The following is a 16,041-nucleotide window of genomic DNA, read 5'->3' on the forward strand; positions in this document are numbered from 1 at the left end:
CTTTCTTTCTTTCTTTCTTTCTTTCTTTCTTTCTTTCTTTCTTTCTTTCTTTCTTTCTTTCTTGTTTGAGACAGGGTTTCTCTCTGTAGTCCTAGTCCCTGGCTGTCCTGGAATTCACTTAATAGACCAGGCTGGCCTAAAACTCAAGAGACCAGTCTGTTTCTTCCTCCCAAGTGCTAGGCATGCACCACCACCACTAGGCAAGAATCTATTTTCTTTTTTTTTTGGTTTGGTTTTTCAAGACAGGATTTCTCTGTGTAGCCCTGGCTGTCCTGGAACTCACTCTGTAGAGCAGGCTAGCTTCGAACTCTCGAACTCAGAAATCCGCCTGCCTCTGCCTCCCAAGTGCTGGGATTAAAGGCATGCGCCACCACTGCCCGGATAAAAATCTATTTTCAATAAAAGGGAAAGAATTAAAAAGAAGTTAAAAAATAAAAATGTTATGACGAAACTAATTACTTCCTAGGGTAACCTAAAAGATTACTATTTTATTTATTTTTGTTTGTTTTTGAGACGGGGTCTCTCTAAATAGCCTTATCTGTCCTGGAACTCACTATGTAGACAAAGTTAGCCTCAAACTAATAGAGATCCTGCCTTTGCCTCCCAAGTGGTGGGATCAAAGGTGTGGACCACCACACCTGAATTTTTTGTTTTTTGTTTTTTTGAGACAGGGTTTCTCTGTGTAGCCCTGGCTGTCCTGGAACTCATTTTGTAGACCAGGCTGGCCTTGAACTCAGAAATCCGCCTGCCTCTACCTCCCAAGTGCTGGGATTAAAGGCATGCATCACCACTGCCCGGCCCACACCTGAATTTTAAGATTGATTTTTAAATTGGGAGAAAAGCTGAGGGTATATTTATTGTTTGAATTGTTTCCTAGAAGGTGCAAAGTCCTGGGGTCAATCCCAATTTGGTGGTACTTTTACCACCAAAAGTACCCAAATAAGCAAACAATCCCAAAGCAAAGCTGGGCATGGTAGTAAACCTGTAATCCAAGTACTTGAGAAGCTGAAGCAGGAGGATTGCCATAAATTTGAGGCCAGTCTGGGATACATAAAGAATGTTTGGTAGCCTTCCTGTCTCATGAAACAAGAAAGTAAAATAAGCTGGGCAGTGGTGGCGGACGCCTTTAGTCCCGGCACTTGGGAGGCAGAGGCAGGCGGATTTCTGAGTTTGAGAGTTCGAGGCTAGCCTGGTCTACAGAGTGAGTTCCAGGACGGCCAGGGCTACACAGAGAAACCTTGTCTTGAAAAACCAACCAACCAACCAACCAAACAAACAACCAAACAAAAAACCCTAAAACCAAAAATCACCAGAGAGGGAATTGAATAAACATGCTGGTATACATAACCCTGAGGTAAAAATTTCAGGAAGACTAAACCAGAAACTACTTAAAATGCTTTTCTTTTTTTTTTTTTTTTTGGTTTTTCGAGACAGGGTCTCTCTGTGTAGTCCTGGCTGTCCTGGAACTCACTCTGTAGACCAGGCTGGCCTCGAACTCAGAAATCCACCTGCCTCTGCCTCCCAAGTGCTGGGATTAAAGGCGTGCGCCACCACTGCCCGGCTCTTAAAATGCTTTTCTATAGGGGATTGAGATGGCTACTCTCTAGGCTCCTGCAGCAAGTGCTGAGCCTGCAACCTGCTGAGTCACCTCACTGTCTCTTTTCCACTCCTTTAAAAATAATTTTTGTAAAGGGTCTCACTGATGGTCAAGTTGGTCTTTATGCCCTGAGCTGAGGTGACCCTTTAACCTCAGTCACTTGAGTAGCTAGCAGGTATGCACTGCCACACCCAGCCAATTCAGTGCTCTTTAAGTACAACATTGTTACCATACTTCCTTGTGGGATATATCTTAAGGACAAAAATAACTGGCTTTCTTTTTAGCATATTTAAAATGGACAATATAGATGAGGTGAGTGTGAAGCTATTTTGGGTCTATGTTAAGATAACATTTTCTTTATCTGGTAAAGAAAACGAGTAAATATATCAATGTCAGAAATTAGAATTCTCACTGTGGTATGAGGGAAGGTGTCAGCATGAACTTGTGATTTCTTAAAATATATGGGTATATATATATTTCTAAGGTTTATCTATTAAAGGGGTCTAGGAGCACTGATACTTTGTTCACAGTGAAGTATCCATAGATCCTAGTTTCTATTTTTTTTTGTTTTTTTTTTTTTGTTTTGTTTTTTGAGACAGGGTTTCTCTGTGTAGCCCTGGCTGTCCTGGAACTCACTCTGTAGACCAGGCTGGCCTCGAACTCAGTAATTTGCCTGCCTCTGCCTCCCAAGTGCTGGGATTAAAGGCGTGCGCCACCACCGCCCGGCAGATCCTGGTTTCTAAATATCATTCAACAAACAGACAAACAAACAAAAAAAACTATTCTCCAGTAAAAGGCTGATCCTTAGAAATGGGCAAGAAAATATACAAGGTGGGCCTAGAGTATATTGTGGTGCTAGAATAAAGGATGTTATAATGAGGAGGCCATTAGACATGAAAGAAATCACAAGTTCACCCAGTGGTGGTGGCACACGCCTTTAATCTCAGCACTTGAGAAACAGAGGTGGCAGATCTCTATCTCTGTGAGTTCAAGGCCAGCCTGGTCTACAGAGTGAGTTCCAGGATAGCCAAGGCTACATAGAGAAACCCTGTGTCAAAACAAACAAACAGGAAAAAAAAAACAAGAAAAGAAAAAGAAAAAAAGAAATCAGAGGTTAATACCAAAACTTCTCTCATTAATTAATTTGTTCTCTGTAAATATCCAATTCAATGAGCTTCACCATAAATGCTGAGCTTGTGGGTCTGTTCCAGCTCCTAGAATACTTCTGCCTTTGGGAGGCCACTTGAGCTGGGTCCTTCATTCATGCTATTTCCTAGTGTGATTGTATTCACATCACATTCCTAGGACCAAGACCCCAGTTTGAGAGTCAGGCAGTGACTCTTAGGAACTTGTATTGGACAGGGGGCAGTAAGTAGATTAATGCCACTTCTTGGGTTATTCATGTGGGTCATACAGTGTCTGTGGCAAATATTCCTATCCATGATATTCCATTCCTGATGAGGGCCCTTAGAGTTTAGAGCCTGCTGGTGTATAGGGAGCCATACCAAATTCAAGACAAATACAGCATCTGCATCCTGTGGTCACTCTATTTTCACTAGCTTCTTCTTATGGTCCCCTTCCTATTTCTCATCCCAGCAGTATTTGTTGCCTCTTGTCTCCCCTCCTCTTATTTCTGCCACCTTGCTCTGACAGAGCTCCCCAAGGCTTAACACCACTTGTTGCCATTCCATTGTACATATATCTTGTGGAATGAGGTTTCTGAGGACTCCTTGGCTTACCATACAGTGGGAACAACCTCCACCTTGTTCCTGTAGTGGAACTGCTGATGGGCTCTCTTTTGTAGATGCTTCTCGTTGAGTTGCAATGGTACCATCTCCTGCCTATGCTTTTGCATCTGGCTCCTCTTTAATTTCCTCTGTGGTTGGTAAAGCTGATCCCTTGAGGTTGAGACCTCACCCTTCTTTTTAAGCCCCTTGCTCTGGGCAGCCACCTCAATCATCCTTCCAGTATCTAGGGTTCCCTGTTTACAGATAATTCCTGGGCACAGCAGTATGGTTACATGAGTTCAGGAATATAGCTAGTCCTGGGTTGTGGATCATCCACTTCCCACATTTGGCAGTCAGATGAGGATGAAATAAGTGCCTTGCATAGAAAAGGTTCATAAGAATCCAATAGCTGACTATCAAAAGGAGCCATCTTTTTGCTTTTCTGGGTCAACCTTTCCATTATAGGGCCCCCAATGTATAGTTTGAGGGTTCTTCACTTATCTCTACATTGAATCTCATCCCCTGTCTCTGACTTCCCACATACACAGCCATCCTAGCCTCCCAAGGCAACCAGATAACATTGGACCCCTTTTAGAACTCCTTCCTACATTTGTGAGTTTTCTGTTTCAGCCATAGCCTGATTCTTGAGGAACTCTCAAAAACAGTTTCTTATTCTATAGGTAGCTACTTAGCAAAACCTGTCAATTGTCCCATTATATAAAATCATCCAAACACTGCCATCTCATCTATGGCCAAGGTGAGCATTTTGCAGGCTTCTGGTACTCTGAATTGAAAAGTATTGGCTCAAGAGACTCATGAATATGTCTATGGTTTGTTTCTGCTTTTAGAAACTTTAAATGTTTTTGAATAAAAGTCTCAGAAAATGCTCCTTGTCTGAGTCCTCATCCCTTCCCCCTCTACTATCTCCAAGGAAGTCATGTTCTTTCTAGTGGAATGTTTCCTGTAGTTGACAGTTGCCATCTGCACCCACCAAGACATCACCAGGACATCCATTTACTTTTTCTTCCTGGTACAGTTCATGTGTTCAGGAAAGAGACCCCAAGACTGGCCAAATAGGTGCTAATGGATAATAACTTATTTTCCCTTATTCCCAACCAAAATATTACACAGGATTCAGTTCTGACCAATAAGAGACAACATTTATTTTCTGGGGCATCTGAGACAGAAGCTATGCTACAGAAAGAAAGTGCTCCTCACTGGCAGTGAATGAAAGATTTTAATGAAGCTTTGATCCTTGGAAGTGGTGAGGATGAAGCAGATCCTGGAGAATTCAGAGGGAGGCAGGAAAGAAGCTGGATGTTTGATGAAATTGTTCATCCACTGCCAGTATTTCTAGGCTTTTCCAGTTTTATAAGCCAGTAAGTTTACTGTGTTCTTGAACCAATTGTTGGAAACCAAAAGCAGTCTAGCTTATTAATTGAGTTCCTTTTGGTGAAATGTCTCACATGCATCTTTAGTGTTAATTTTACAAATATGTTCCCTGACTCAAAGTGAACAAGGTCATTGGTAAGCTTATTATCTGAGCTGCCACTCTATATACATGCTCACAAAGCAGGTCCCTGATGTGGTACCACAGGTCTTAGGAATACCAGGGTCTATCACCTGCACATCCCCTCAGTCCTTACTTTATCATTCCTGTACCAGGACTCAAGATTTGACCCACAAGGCTTATGTAGGAGGCCCTTGGGCAAGAAAGGCAAGTGTAGTCCCAACAACATTCATAGTAGAGTGGCTTTCCTGGCAAATGTGGAGGGATAGTAGTGTCCTGCAGGTGGCTATTTTCCATCTTGACTGCTCTCAGAGGGTCCTCCTCAAAGGAGCTAGTACTTACATGACCTTTAGCACCCAGGCATAGGTACAATGAAAAGAGAAATCACTGCCTTCAGCATACATTTCAATCTCTCAGCACCCTGAGTTCCTTCTTAAGCAATGAAGGTGTGCAAAGTAAAAGCCCCTGTATACAGGTGGCAGAGGAAGCATCTGTTTCATACTGTGGGTGAGTACTGGGTAAGGGGACCAAGGCAGAGAGTCCTAGTTGTGACACTGCCTTGTTGAGTCACCTGTTGTCCCTCATAGGTGAGACCTACTTCCAGGAGGAGCCAAGCAGATAGAGTATCCCCAAGAAGAGCTATGTTACAAAGACCCAGGATATTCCATCCAGTGGCCCATGCTTGGCTATCACTTCACTTTTGGCTTTAGTTGGCTTACTGAACACAAAGTGGAACTGTAGGTGATGAGAGCAGAGATTCCCACCTTGAACTAAGAAACGGGGAAGGAAACTTATTCAGGTCAGAGGAGTTGCTAACATGGAACAGATTCACTTTGGTTGGGGACCAAAGTGGCATAGAAACTTGACTCAAGTCATAGAACAGAGCTGGGGTATCTTTCTGATCCTCCAGCACCTAAACCTGCTTGTTATTCAAGAGCACACTGGCTGTAGCAGCAGAGGGGCCCTAGATAGCTACCACTTGGCCTCCTATGAAGAGTTGCCAAGGACACACTAGAGGGCAGGTGACAGGGACTAGTGGCTTCCTGAGGGAGTCTTTTAAAGGTGTATGCTGCGTGGGCTAAATGGGAATGCTAAGGCCCATCTCTCAAAACAGCACACTCTTTCTCCTACAGAGGCACTTCTATAGGCTGGCTAGACTTGGACCCTGTCTGTCCCAAGCCATTGCTAGGTGTCTCTACAGTGCAGCCTCAACTTTGCTGTGGGAGGCAGAAGAGAACTCAGGCCATGTACTCTGAGTACCTAGCACCTAGCAAGAGCTGGATACACACCAGCTATTATTATCACTATGAGCCAAACTGCGACATGAGAACACATTTAATGCAACATGCAGCTGTGGCCTGACCTGGGATTTCTCCTTACAATCCCAAAATGCTATTTGCAGAACCCTTTTTCCATAGCCTCAGTTACTTCAGGGTGTAGAAAGCGGCTGGCCAAACGTTCGATGTCATCCAGTGTTAGGCGGCTCAAGGACCTGTCATAATCCTGAGGAGAAAAGACCAGGTGGACTCAGGGGATGCCAGTGGGAAGGTATATGCTGCAACAGGTAGGGGCTGGGGTAGAAGCATTAATATTAGAGGTCCAGCATTACTCTTCTCACCCTCTGTAGTTGTTCCAGGACCCTGCTGGCATCTGCTACACTGAAGTGACGGGCCAGGACTTTGGAGATCAGCTGCCAGATGGGGGTGGCTGGGGAGTCGACCAGTCTGTGGGCAGACCCTTCTTCCAGTAGCACCTTCTCCAAAGGCTTAACAACTAGGTTGAGCTTAGAATTGGGCCCAATGTTGTAATCTGACAGTCGTTTCTCATCTGCCAAAGAGAGATTGGTGTGGTTCCTTCCTCACTGATGTGGGGGTGGCTGGGAAGCAATCCTGCCACAGCCAGCCAGAGCAAAGCATTGCAGCATCTGGCTATGGGGTGGTGGGGTGGTGATGGCTCAACTACTTTTCTGAGGTCCAGTGGCAGCCAGTGCCCTGATCCATTACACTGGCCTGTACTTCCCGTCCCCCAGCTTCCTGTGGGGCTCCCTGGATGGCTCCTTTCCCTGGTTACCTGCTAGGGCCTTGCCCTTGAACAGCAGACGTTGCTGGCGCACAGGGACATTCAGCTTATCCGAGACCAGGTGCTTCAGTGTAGACACTAGCTCGTCCTCCGCCACCTGATCCAGCCGAGGTGGAGAGGCAAGGGCTCAGCCCGAATTCCCTGGGCGGTGAAGCCCTCGCACTCCCTCCTGAGGTCAGCTCTCCCAGCCTCCCCCACCCGCCCTCAGTCCCCAGCGGCAGGAGTGGGTGAGTGCAGCAGCCTGCAGGGTGACTTTACCTGTAGGCTGCACTCCCGGCCCTGGAGCGCCTTCACGGTCAGCTGCATGGCGTCCACGACCCCGTCCACTACGTCCAACGCAAACTCCAACGGTCCCCTGCCGCGCGCTGCCGCCCCGGGCGCGCGCCGGAACCGCCCGCCACCGCCGGAAGCTGTGAAAGGGGCGAGCCCGTCTCGTGGCTCCCGCCTGCGCGTTCTTCAGTCCCGCCTCCAGGCCTTCACTTCTGCCCGGGCCGTGCCTTAGGTAGAGTCCGCCACCTGGGCTTAATGGTGTGAGGACGTGGGGATGTCCCGCCCACTGGGATCGAAGTGAGGTACCTGTAGGGTCAGGCTTGCTTAGCCTGGGAGCTGTGGCTTGAAAGGAAGGACCAGAATGTCAGCTTCACACAAGGACTGGCCTGTGCTAATTCCCACCCTGCTGATGGACCAAGTCAGTGCAAACGCGCGCGGTGGTGTCTCTCAGATGCAAAAATGGTCCAGTCCTGCCTGCCATAGCTTGATGGCTTTCTACTTCCTTTCTAGTCTGCAAAAGTATCCTGACTGAAGCTCTGAAGTAGTGGACAGAGGCCTCTGCTCTCCTCATTCCTTATAGTGCAGAGATCTGCCCTGTTGGGGTGGGCTGTTAGAGCAAAACCTTTGTAGATCTGGGGATACAGCTGAAAGGTACATGTCTACCATGTACCTTTGCAAAACAGAGTGAGTGAGGAAACAGTGGGCTCTGTGCAGGGTCACCAAGCTTGTTCACCATTCTGGCCCATACCTGTCCAGACACTCTTTTTACCCCAATCCACAGGCTCCAAGGGACAGACTGGAAAGGACCCAAGCTTGCTTTTGTTTTTTTTTTTTATTGAAATATATTTCTGGGCAATACCCAACTATCTAACTCAGCATGGCCTCTTTGGCATTGAAAGCTGGGGGGGGGGGGGGGGGAAGAGTAAAAAAATAAGCTTGGATTTGTCTGAGTGCATAGTGCATGAGAACTAAAGGCCTTTGGTACACAAGAACTGTGGGAAGAGGAGTATGGAGGCTGCGGGTTATAAAACTTGATCAAGATGGCTCAGGGAACAGGAAAAAAGCTGCTATAGATGAACTGGCCAATAACCAAAGCCAGCATCTCAGAGGTGCCACTCAGTGCCACAATGAAAGGGGCCTGAGAAGCATAGTCTGCTTGAAGGCGGCGCAGAGACAGTTGTAGCATGGCTAACGCTAGCAGGCTGTTTTGCACCCCTACCTCAATGCTGACTGTTCGCCGCTGGGCCACTGGCAGCTTCAGGCAGATGGCCAGGCTGTAGCCCACCAAGAGGCCAACAAGAGGCACTGTGAAACCCACCAGTACAATGGGTAACCTGACTCCCACTAGGATGAAGACCCCCATGTGATAGGCCAGGAACAGGCCACCCAGGAGAAGCACAAAGCTGAAGGGCTTGATGACCTGTAGCAGTAGCTCAGAGAACTTGGGGAGCTTAGACTTGATCACCACACCTGCTGCTATGGGGATGGCAATAAACAGCAGAGTCCCCAGTATCTTGGAGATGGGCACGTGGAGTGTTTCATGGATGCTGAGAAGGTAGCTGTAGATGGCTGATGAGAGTGGCAGGAAACCAGTGGCAGCTACTGTTGAGATGAAAGTCATGGAGATGGCCAGGGTGACATCTCCTCCAAGGAGGAGACTGAAGAGGTAGCTCCCTCCACCACCAGGTGATGAACAAGTAATGATGAGGCCCAGAGCTAAGGCCTTGGGTAGCATGAAGACTTTGGCCATCAGGAAAGCATAGAAAGGCATGACCAGAAACTGGCCCAAGAGGCCCAATAGCATGGGTTGGGGGCTCTGTAGGATCTCCTTCAAAACTTCAAGTTCCACTTTACACCCAAATGAACACTTGTTGACAAAGATAAGAGGCAGAAGCAAGTAGAGTACTGGATTCTCTGAGAAGTGGCCCAAGTTGGCATTGAGAGCAGAAGGGAGGTCTTCAGCAGATGACACCCTGATGCAGAAATCTCTCCGTTCTTCAATCAGCAGGGGTGGGGCCTCATGGAAATCCATGAGCTGGAGGTGGAGTGGGGCCAGCCCAGCCAGACCTGAGTGGATGCTCGCCACGAAGCCACCTCCACTGCCCCAGGTTATGGCACTCACATTCTTAATGGTCAGCACCTCTGTGTCCAGGGATATAACCTTAAGTGTGGGGCTGGGGCCTGTCCCATTGGCCTGTCCAGTGTATTGGCTAGAGATCACAATGATACCCTCACTCTTCTCAGGGAAATCAAACTCTGTCACTGACCCATCCCCAATACTCAAATAGTGACCACTTGTGTGGCCCAGAGCAGTGCTGATGTTGGCACTGGCCATCACTTGGGCCCCCCATGGCAGGCTGATGAACAGGAGGGCAGTTCCCAGCATGCCTACAAAACATGTACAACCACCCTGTCCTCCCAGGCTAGGCAACTGCTGGCAACTACCTCTGCTTTTCCTGACCACCATGGCACTTCACAGAGGATAGTGTTTTCAGGCCCCTTGTATCTTAGGGGAACACCCTTGCTTGTGCTGTTGGAATGTCCTGAGAAGGGTCCATGGAAAGGTCCTGGTCCTATGTTTTCTTCCTTGATAGCAGGACTTTTCCTGAAAAGAGAAGGGGCAAAGAAAGTGGTAATGAAGAGGAGAAACTGCAAGCTTAGGGGCTCTCAGCCCTTTACCTCTAGTTCTGGAATAGTGCTGACCCTTAAATGTTATTCAGCCAGCTCCTCTTCAAACACAGCTGCCTCAAGCTTCTCAGCCCTCAAGAGGGGTCACCTACATATAGGAAATCCCACTCAGGCTGCCAAATTCCATGGACTTTCTTTTCTTTTTTCCCATGGACTTTCTTACTATGGTAACATCATAGAGAAGTTCTAATACTGAGGGTTTTAGGAGAATAATCTCTAACCCTGTCACCACTAACCCATCCCATACTCATTTCAAGATGCAATGATACCACCATGGGAATGAACTAAATTGCTACCTGGAGGAGCTAAGTATGGTGGCTCACTCCTGTCATCCCAGTATTTGGGAGGTAGAGCCAAGAGAACCAGGAATCTAAGATTCAGTTATATAGGCAGTTCCAGAGCAGCCTGGGAGACTTGACAGTCCATTTTCAAACAAAGCAAATCAAATAAATGACTTCCTAGGGGAGACAAAGAGACTGGTCAGATGAGAACAAAGGGTGCTCGTGGGAGCATTGGCTTGGGCCTGATCCAGGTCTTTAAAGAATAGAATAAGGGAATCTAAGTGCCATTTGCCAGCTACAAAGTCTTAACAAAGTGATATGTGCAGTAGGTGACTTCCTGAACCAAAGGCTTCTACTGAAAAGCTGTGGCTACATGTCTTGTTTCATCTGCTCTATAGTTATGAGATGGAAGTCCTTGTGAGAAGCATGCCCCTGCTTCCCAGGGAAGTTACAGTAAAACTTCAGTAGGAATATAGTAAGGATACAATAGGTATCCACTGAGCAACTTTGTCTTGTCAGAGCTCCCTGGTCTCAGAATTTGAGCTCTCATAGCTACTGCTACATCTGAGAGTCTCTGTTTAGTGTCTTCTGGAATGCATTACCCTAACAGGGTCTTTGTGTGTAGTCCTGTTTGCCTGCAACTCACATGTAAACTAGGCTGGTCTTAAATTCATAGAGATCTGCCTGCCTTTATCTCTTATGTGCTGTAATTAAAGGTATAGGCTACCACATTCAGTCTTACCAGAGTCTTTTTGTTGTTGTTGTTGCTGCTGCTGCTGCTGAGACGGGGCCTCACTGTGTAGTCTTAGCTGGCCTGGACTTCACCATGTAGACCAGGCTGGAACTCAGATCCACATGCCTCTGCCTCCCAAGTGCTGGGATAAAGGTGTGTACCCCCTACTAGAGTTTTAAACTTATAGTGAGCCTGAGTATTTCTAACGGTAGAGTAACACGGGGCAAAAGGAGAAGTCTGCCTCCTTCCCTTTCTCAACTGGATAGTCAACACCTTTGTATCGTCATCTGCTAGAATTGGGGCAACTAGATGGCAGTGGACATAGAAGGTTTTACATTATGCTGATTTTGAGTGTGGGTCACTTACCCTGGGGGCCCTGGTCCAGCCTTGAGTCTCACTGATGAAGAGGGAGGCAGGAAAACCAGAGTAAGGTAACTAGTCAAGTAAAGAGGAAAAGATGTAGACATCAGAGTAGTGTGAGCCAGTTAAGGGAGAGGCTAAGGACCATCCACCCATACCCCATCCTACCAGTGGAACTGGTGGACCATAGTCACTCTAAAGGAGATTTGGCCCCTATCCTACACCTCTGCTGATAGAGGAGCTGGAAGAGTTAGAGTAAACACATTCCAAGGCTGAGGAAGCAATACCATCCGGAAGTTTTTTCCACAGCACCAAAGTGTAGGGGCTGAAGGATAACTAGCAGTGATGACCAGGTCTCCTCCACACCTGGGAGTCCAGGGTTTGTCAGATGGTTAGAGAAGTTAGGAAGGGCTCACAACCCCCACGGACAGTCTTGGGTTCAGAAGAGCCTCCATGTCATACCCGCGCCCTCAAGGCCTCTCGCTGGGTTTGGCCAGAGCCGGTGATCACAGATTGCCAAAAGTCACCTCCCATCCTTCCCAACCTAGTCGAAGTCTCTCACCTGCTTCCGCAGCCACACAGCTCCTACAAGCAGCGGCCAGGCCGGCAAAAGCCGGCAAGCGAGGCCCGCCCAGACCGGGCCTCGTCCCGCCCCCACAGGCTCCGCCCCACCAAGGCTCCACCTGCGTGCTAGGACTCCGCCCTCTCACAGAGGCACTCGCCCCTGGCAGGCCTGTGTGGGTTCCCAACGGATGTGACGTTTCTGGAAGCGACGAGCTGGCCCTACCACGTGATACCCGATTTCCTAAGCCACTGCTATTGGCGTGTGGAGCAATAAGTACATTCTTGTGTGGTTACCTCCTCAGATAAAAATGGGTGATGGGAAGGTGATGTCAGAGGACAGTAAACTGATATTGAATTAAATGTGGCGGTTGAAGTGATGGCTCAGTGAGTGCTTACTACTTTTTCAGAGGACTCTGGTTAGACTCCCCATCACCTACTTGGCAGCTTGCAGCCGTCTGTAACTACAGTTCAGGAGATTAGGTACCCTCTTCTTGCCTCTGCCCATACTGGATGCATGTGGTGCACATACAAACATACAGACAAACATACACATATGTCATTTTTAAAAAGGTGACTTATATGCAGGTGGTTCTGTTATTGCCATGTCGGCTTTTCTTTTTGAAGTGTACAAAATAAACTTGTTCATTTTATTTGTTTTGATCTCTTTCTTTCTTTTTTTTTAAAAAAAATGAGGATGGAGACAGAAGCAGGCAAATCACTGAGTTCGAGGCTAGCTAGGTCTACTGAGAGAGTTCCAGGCCGGCCACACAGAGAAATTCTGTCTTAAAAAAAAAATCTAAAATATAATAAAATAAATAAATAAAATAAAATAAAATAAAATAAAATAAAATAAGCGTTTGAGATGGCTCAGTTGGTAAAAGCACTAGAGGCCTATCAATACTACTAGTTCAATGGAAAGAAAGAACTGACTCCTAGAAGTTGTCCTCTGACCTCTGTGAATACTCATATACAAATCATGTATATACACTTTTTTTTGGGGGGGGGGATGGTTTTTCGAGACAGGGTTTCTCTGTGTAGCCCTGGCTGTCCTGGAACTCACTCTGTAGACTAGGCTAGCCTCGAACTCTCAAACTCAGAAATCCACCTGCCTCTGCCTTCCAAGTGCTGGGATTAAAGGCATGTGCCACCACTGCCCGGCTGCATATACACATTTTTAAAGGGTGATTGTCCCCAAAGTTACTGGAGAAACTAGAATAAATGAGTATTGCTCTAAAATGAACTTTTCTCAGATATGCTAGCACCCCAAAGGCTGAGACAGGAGGATTGAATTTTTTTTTTCCTGAGACTGGGTTTCTCTGAGTAGCCCTGGTTGTCCTGGAACTTGTTCTGCTGACCGGGCCATCTTGGAACTCAGAGATCTGCCTGATTTGGTTCCTGAGTGCTGGGATTAACGCTGTGTACCACCACCTGGCAGGAGGATTGGATATTTAAGGCCAGCTTATCTTTTAAAAATATATATTAAAAAAATAAATAAGGAGGTGTGATGGCCCAACCTGTAGTTGGGCCCAACCAGCAAAGGGAAGTGGAGGGACGAGTTCAAGGCCACTCTCAGCTATAAAGCCAGCCTGAGCTACAGGAGACCTTACCTCACAACAAACAAGTGCTAGAGAAGGGGAATGAGGGGGTGGATATGATCTAAATGCATTGTATATGAAATTACTGAATAATACATAATTTAAAAGCCAAGAAAAAGTAACTCCAGAGAGACAAGAATGAGTGCATACTGCTCTTAGGGAAGACATGAATTTGGCTCCCACATTGTCATGTGGATCGCAACCTATAAATCCAGCTCCAATATTCTTGTAAAAAATCCAAAGATGGCTGCATGTGCTTGTAACCTTAGTGTTGGGGGGAGGGGTGGAGACAGATGGATTCCAGGAGTTTGTTGGCCAGACATCCTAGCCAAAACGGTAAACTTCAGATTCAGTGAGAAATGAATCTGAATATGAAAATGTCTTAAATAATGCAGAGTGATAGATGAAAGAATCTCATGTTCCCCATACCTCTCTGGCTTTAACACATGGCACACATGGGCATGCAACACACACACACACACACACGCACTAAAAATAAAAATAAAATTAAGTTTTGAAGCCCCACCACTCAGAGGATGAGTAAGCATACCACTGGGTATATATGTGGTATCTCAGAATGTTGTTACTGTATGTTTCAGATGGGCTTGAGGGGTACTGCTTGAAGACAGTAGTGTTTAGAATCAGGGCATTTCGGATGGAGGACCTGCTACTGATATGTGCAACAGGACCACAGTGGTGACCCTGAGAGGCAGCCTCTTTCCTCTTCTTCAGGCAGGTGAAGAAGGCACATGCAGGGTGCATTCAATACATGCAGGAAATATAGTAACAGTTGCTTTGACCATTTAGTGTCAGGTCACAATACCCTGTTTTCTCTGAAGTAACTATCTCATCAACACTCTGGGAACATATGGATTGCATATGGGTGACTCGAATACAGGCACCTAGTGTGGGTACATGTTACAATGTATATAGCCAGTTAGGTTGGTGGCAGGATGAACCCATATCCCAATCTCAACTAAGGAGAGTTAGCCTTCAAAGTTGTTCTGAAAGTTTCTAGACACACAGTGCTCCCATTATCAGCCTGTGTTGGGTCAAACGGGAGATAAATCTAGACTGTGTTGCCATATCTCTGGCTCTCTTCTTACTGTGTAGCAGTGACTGCTCAACACAAACACTTAGCATGGTGGTTTGTATATGCTTGGCCCAGGGAATGGTGCTATTTGGAGGAAGTATGTCACTGTGGAGGTGAGCAATGAGACCTTCCTCCTAACCATGTAGGAACCAGTCTTCTAGCAGCCTTCAGATGATGTAGAACTCTCAGCTCCTCCATTGACAGGCCTTGATGATACTGGACTGAACGTCTGAACCTGTAAGCCAGTCCCAGTTAAATGTTGTCCTTATATAAGAGTTACCTTGGTCATGGTGTCTATTCACAGCAGTAAAACAAGACACTTAGTTAACATTTGTAAAGCAAATGGACAAATTTTGGGCTTAAAAGATAGTTAAATTGAGCACAAATACCCAATTTCAATCTTCAGAACATGGTGGTACATGCTTGTAATTCCAGTGGTGGGAAGATAAAGACAGGAGGATCCCTGGGGCTCACTGGCCAGCCAGCCTAGTTTACTCAGTGAATTCAAGGCTAATGAGAGACTGTTTCTCAGAAAAAAAGGTAGGATCAATGGGATGGCTCAGTGGATAAAGGTACCCGCTACCAAGCCTGATGACCTGAGTTTGATTTCTGGCAGGGCCCATATAATGGCAGAAAAGAACCCATTCTCTCAAGTTGTCTTCTGACATACACCTACACACACAGATACAGACACACAACACACTTATACACATACAAAGTAAATTGAAATGTAATTAAAATATTTTTTAAAATTTTTATTAGAAAATATTTAAAAATTAACTCTCTTTACACACACACACACACACACACACACACACACACACACACGCACGCACATGCACACGCATACACACAGAGACTAGAGAGGTGGCTCTAAGAGGTTAAGAGCACTGGCTGCTCTGTAACTTCAGTTCCAGGCCCTCTTCTGGCCTCTACAACCACTGGGAACAAAAGTAGTGCACAAAGATATGTGCAGGCAAAATACACAAACACATAAAATAAAATTAAGAGATGAAAAAGCATTCCTGCTGGGCGGTGGTGGCGCACGCCTTTAATCCCAGCACTTGGGAGGCAGAGGCAGGTGGATTTCTGAGTTCGAGGCCAGCCTGGTCTACAGAGTGAGTTCCAGGACAGGCAATGCTATACAGAGAAACCCTGTCTCGAAAAAAAAAAAAAAAAGTATTCCTGTTTAAAAAATTAAAGTGGCAAGTAATTGAAGAAAACACCTAAAGTTGACCTCTGGCCTATATACACCTGTGCATTTGTACCCCATCCCATATACCCTAACAAGGTGGATAGCACTGGAGGAACACAGCACCTCAAGTTGTCCCTTGGCTTCCACTTGGGTGCGTGCATACACACATTCATTCATTCATTCATTCATTCATTCATTCATTCATTCATATTCTCTCTCTCTCTCTCTCTCTCTCTCTCTCTCTTTCTCTCTCTCTCTCTCTCTCTCTCTCTCACACACACACACACACACACACACACACACAAAGACAAAGATTGGACAGTTACAATTGTCTGGGATGCACAGGAGG

At 46.3% G+C, this 16,041-nt stretch overlaps 2 protein-coding genes across 7 annotated transcripts in view; both read right to left on the minus strand.

Annotated features, from left to right (window-relative positions):
• Positions 1–7,309, minus strand: part of Ubl4a (ubiquitin like 4A) — a 16,074-nt gene extending 8,765 nt beyond the window's left edge. The window contains exons 1-4 of one of the 2 annotated variants that reach the window (XM_028784599.1): positions 7,172–7,281; positions 6,905–7,010; positions 6,453–6,661; positions 6,198–6,337 (exon numbers count right to left, since the gene is read on the minus strand). In XM_028784599.1, the coding sequence (XP_028640432.1) occupies positions 6,227–6,337; positions 6,453–6,661; positions 6,905–7,010; positions 7,172–7,219 (474 nt within the window). In that variant the 5' untranslated portion in view covers positions 7,220–7,281 and the 3' untranslated portion in view covers positions 6,198–6,226. Of the gene's footprint in view, positions 1–4,457; positions 6,338–6,452; positions 6,662–6,904; positions 7,011–7,171 lie in introns of those variants that run through there. The other variant, XM_028784598.1, reaches the window with a different exon arrangement.
• Positions 7,310–7,996: 687 nt separating this feature from the next.
• On the minus strand, positions 7,997–11,906 carry Slc10a3 (solute carrier family 10 member 3). Of its 5 annotated transcripts, none has more exons than XM_028784593.1 (3): positions 11,808–11,906; positions 11,252–11,320; positions 7,997–9,788 (listed from the first exon to the last, which is right to left on the minus strand). In XM_028784593.1, exon 3 carries the CDS (start codon positions 9,648–9,650, stop codon positions 8,229–8,231), a length of 1,422 nt encoding a protein of 473 aa, XP_028640426.1. In that variant the 5' UTR covers positions 9,651–9,788; positions 11,252–11,320; positions 11,808–11,906; the 3' UTR covers positions 7,997–8,228. The 5 variants fall into 5 exon arrangements, with proteins under 5 accessions (XP_028640426.1, XP_028640427.1, XP_028640429.1 ...); XM_028784594.1 differs by having other exon boundaries at positions 8,045–9,788; positions 11,252–11,282; positions 11,808–11,875; XM_028784596.1 differs by lacking the exon at positions 11,252–11,320 and having other exon boundaries at positions 8,045–9,788; positions 11,808–11,870.
• Between the last annotated feature and the right edge of the window lie 4,135 nt (positions 11,907–16,041).

The sequence above is a fragment of the Grammomys surdaster genome, unplaced genomic scaffold (genome assembly GCF_004785775.1).
Source record: "Grammomys surdaster isolate TR1022 unplaced genomic scaffold, NIH_TR_1.0 124511, whole genome shotgun sequence".
Taxonomy (NCBI): domain Eukaryota; kingdom Metazoa; phylum Chordata; class Mammalia; order Rodentia; family Muridae; genus Grammomys; species Grammomys surdaster.

Excerpts from the sequence above, each read along its gene's own strand:
- Slc10a3 (XM_028784593.1), bottom strand. The coding sequence starts at position 9,650 with ATGGTGGTCAGGAAAAGCAGAGGTAGTTGCCAGCAGTTGCCTAGCCTG.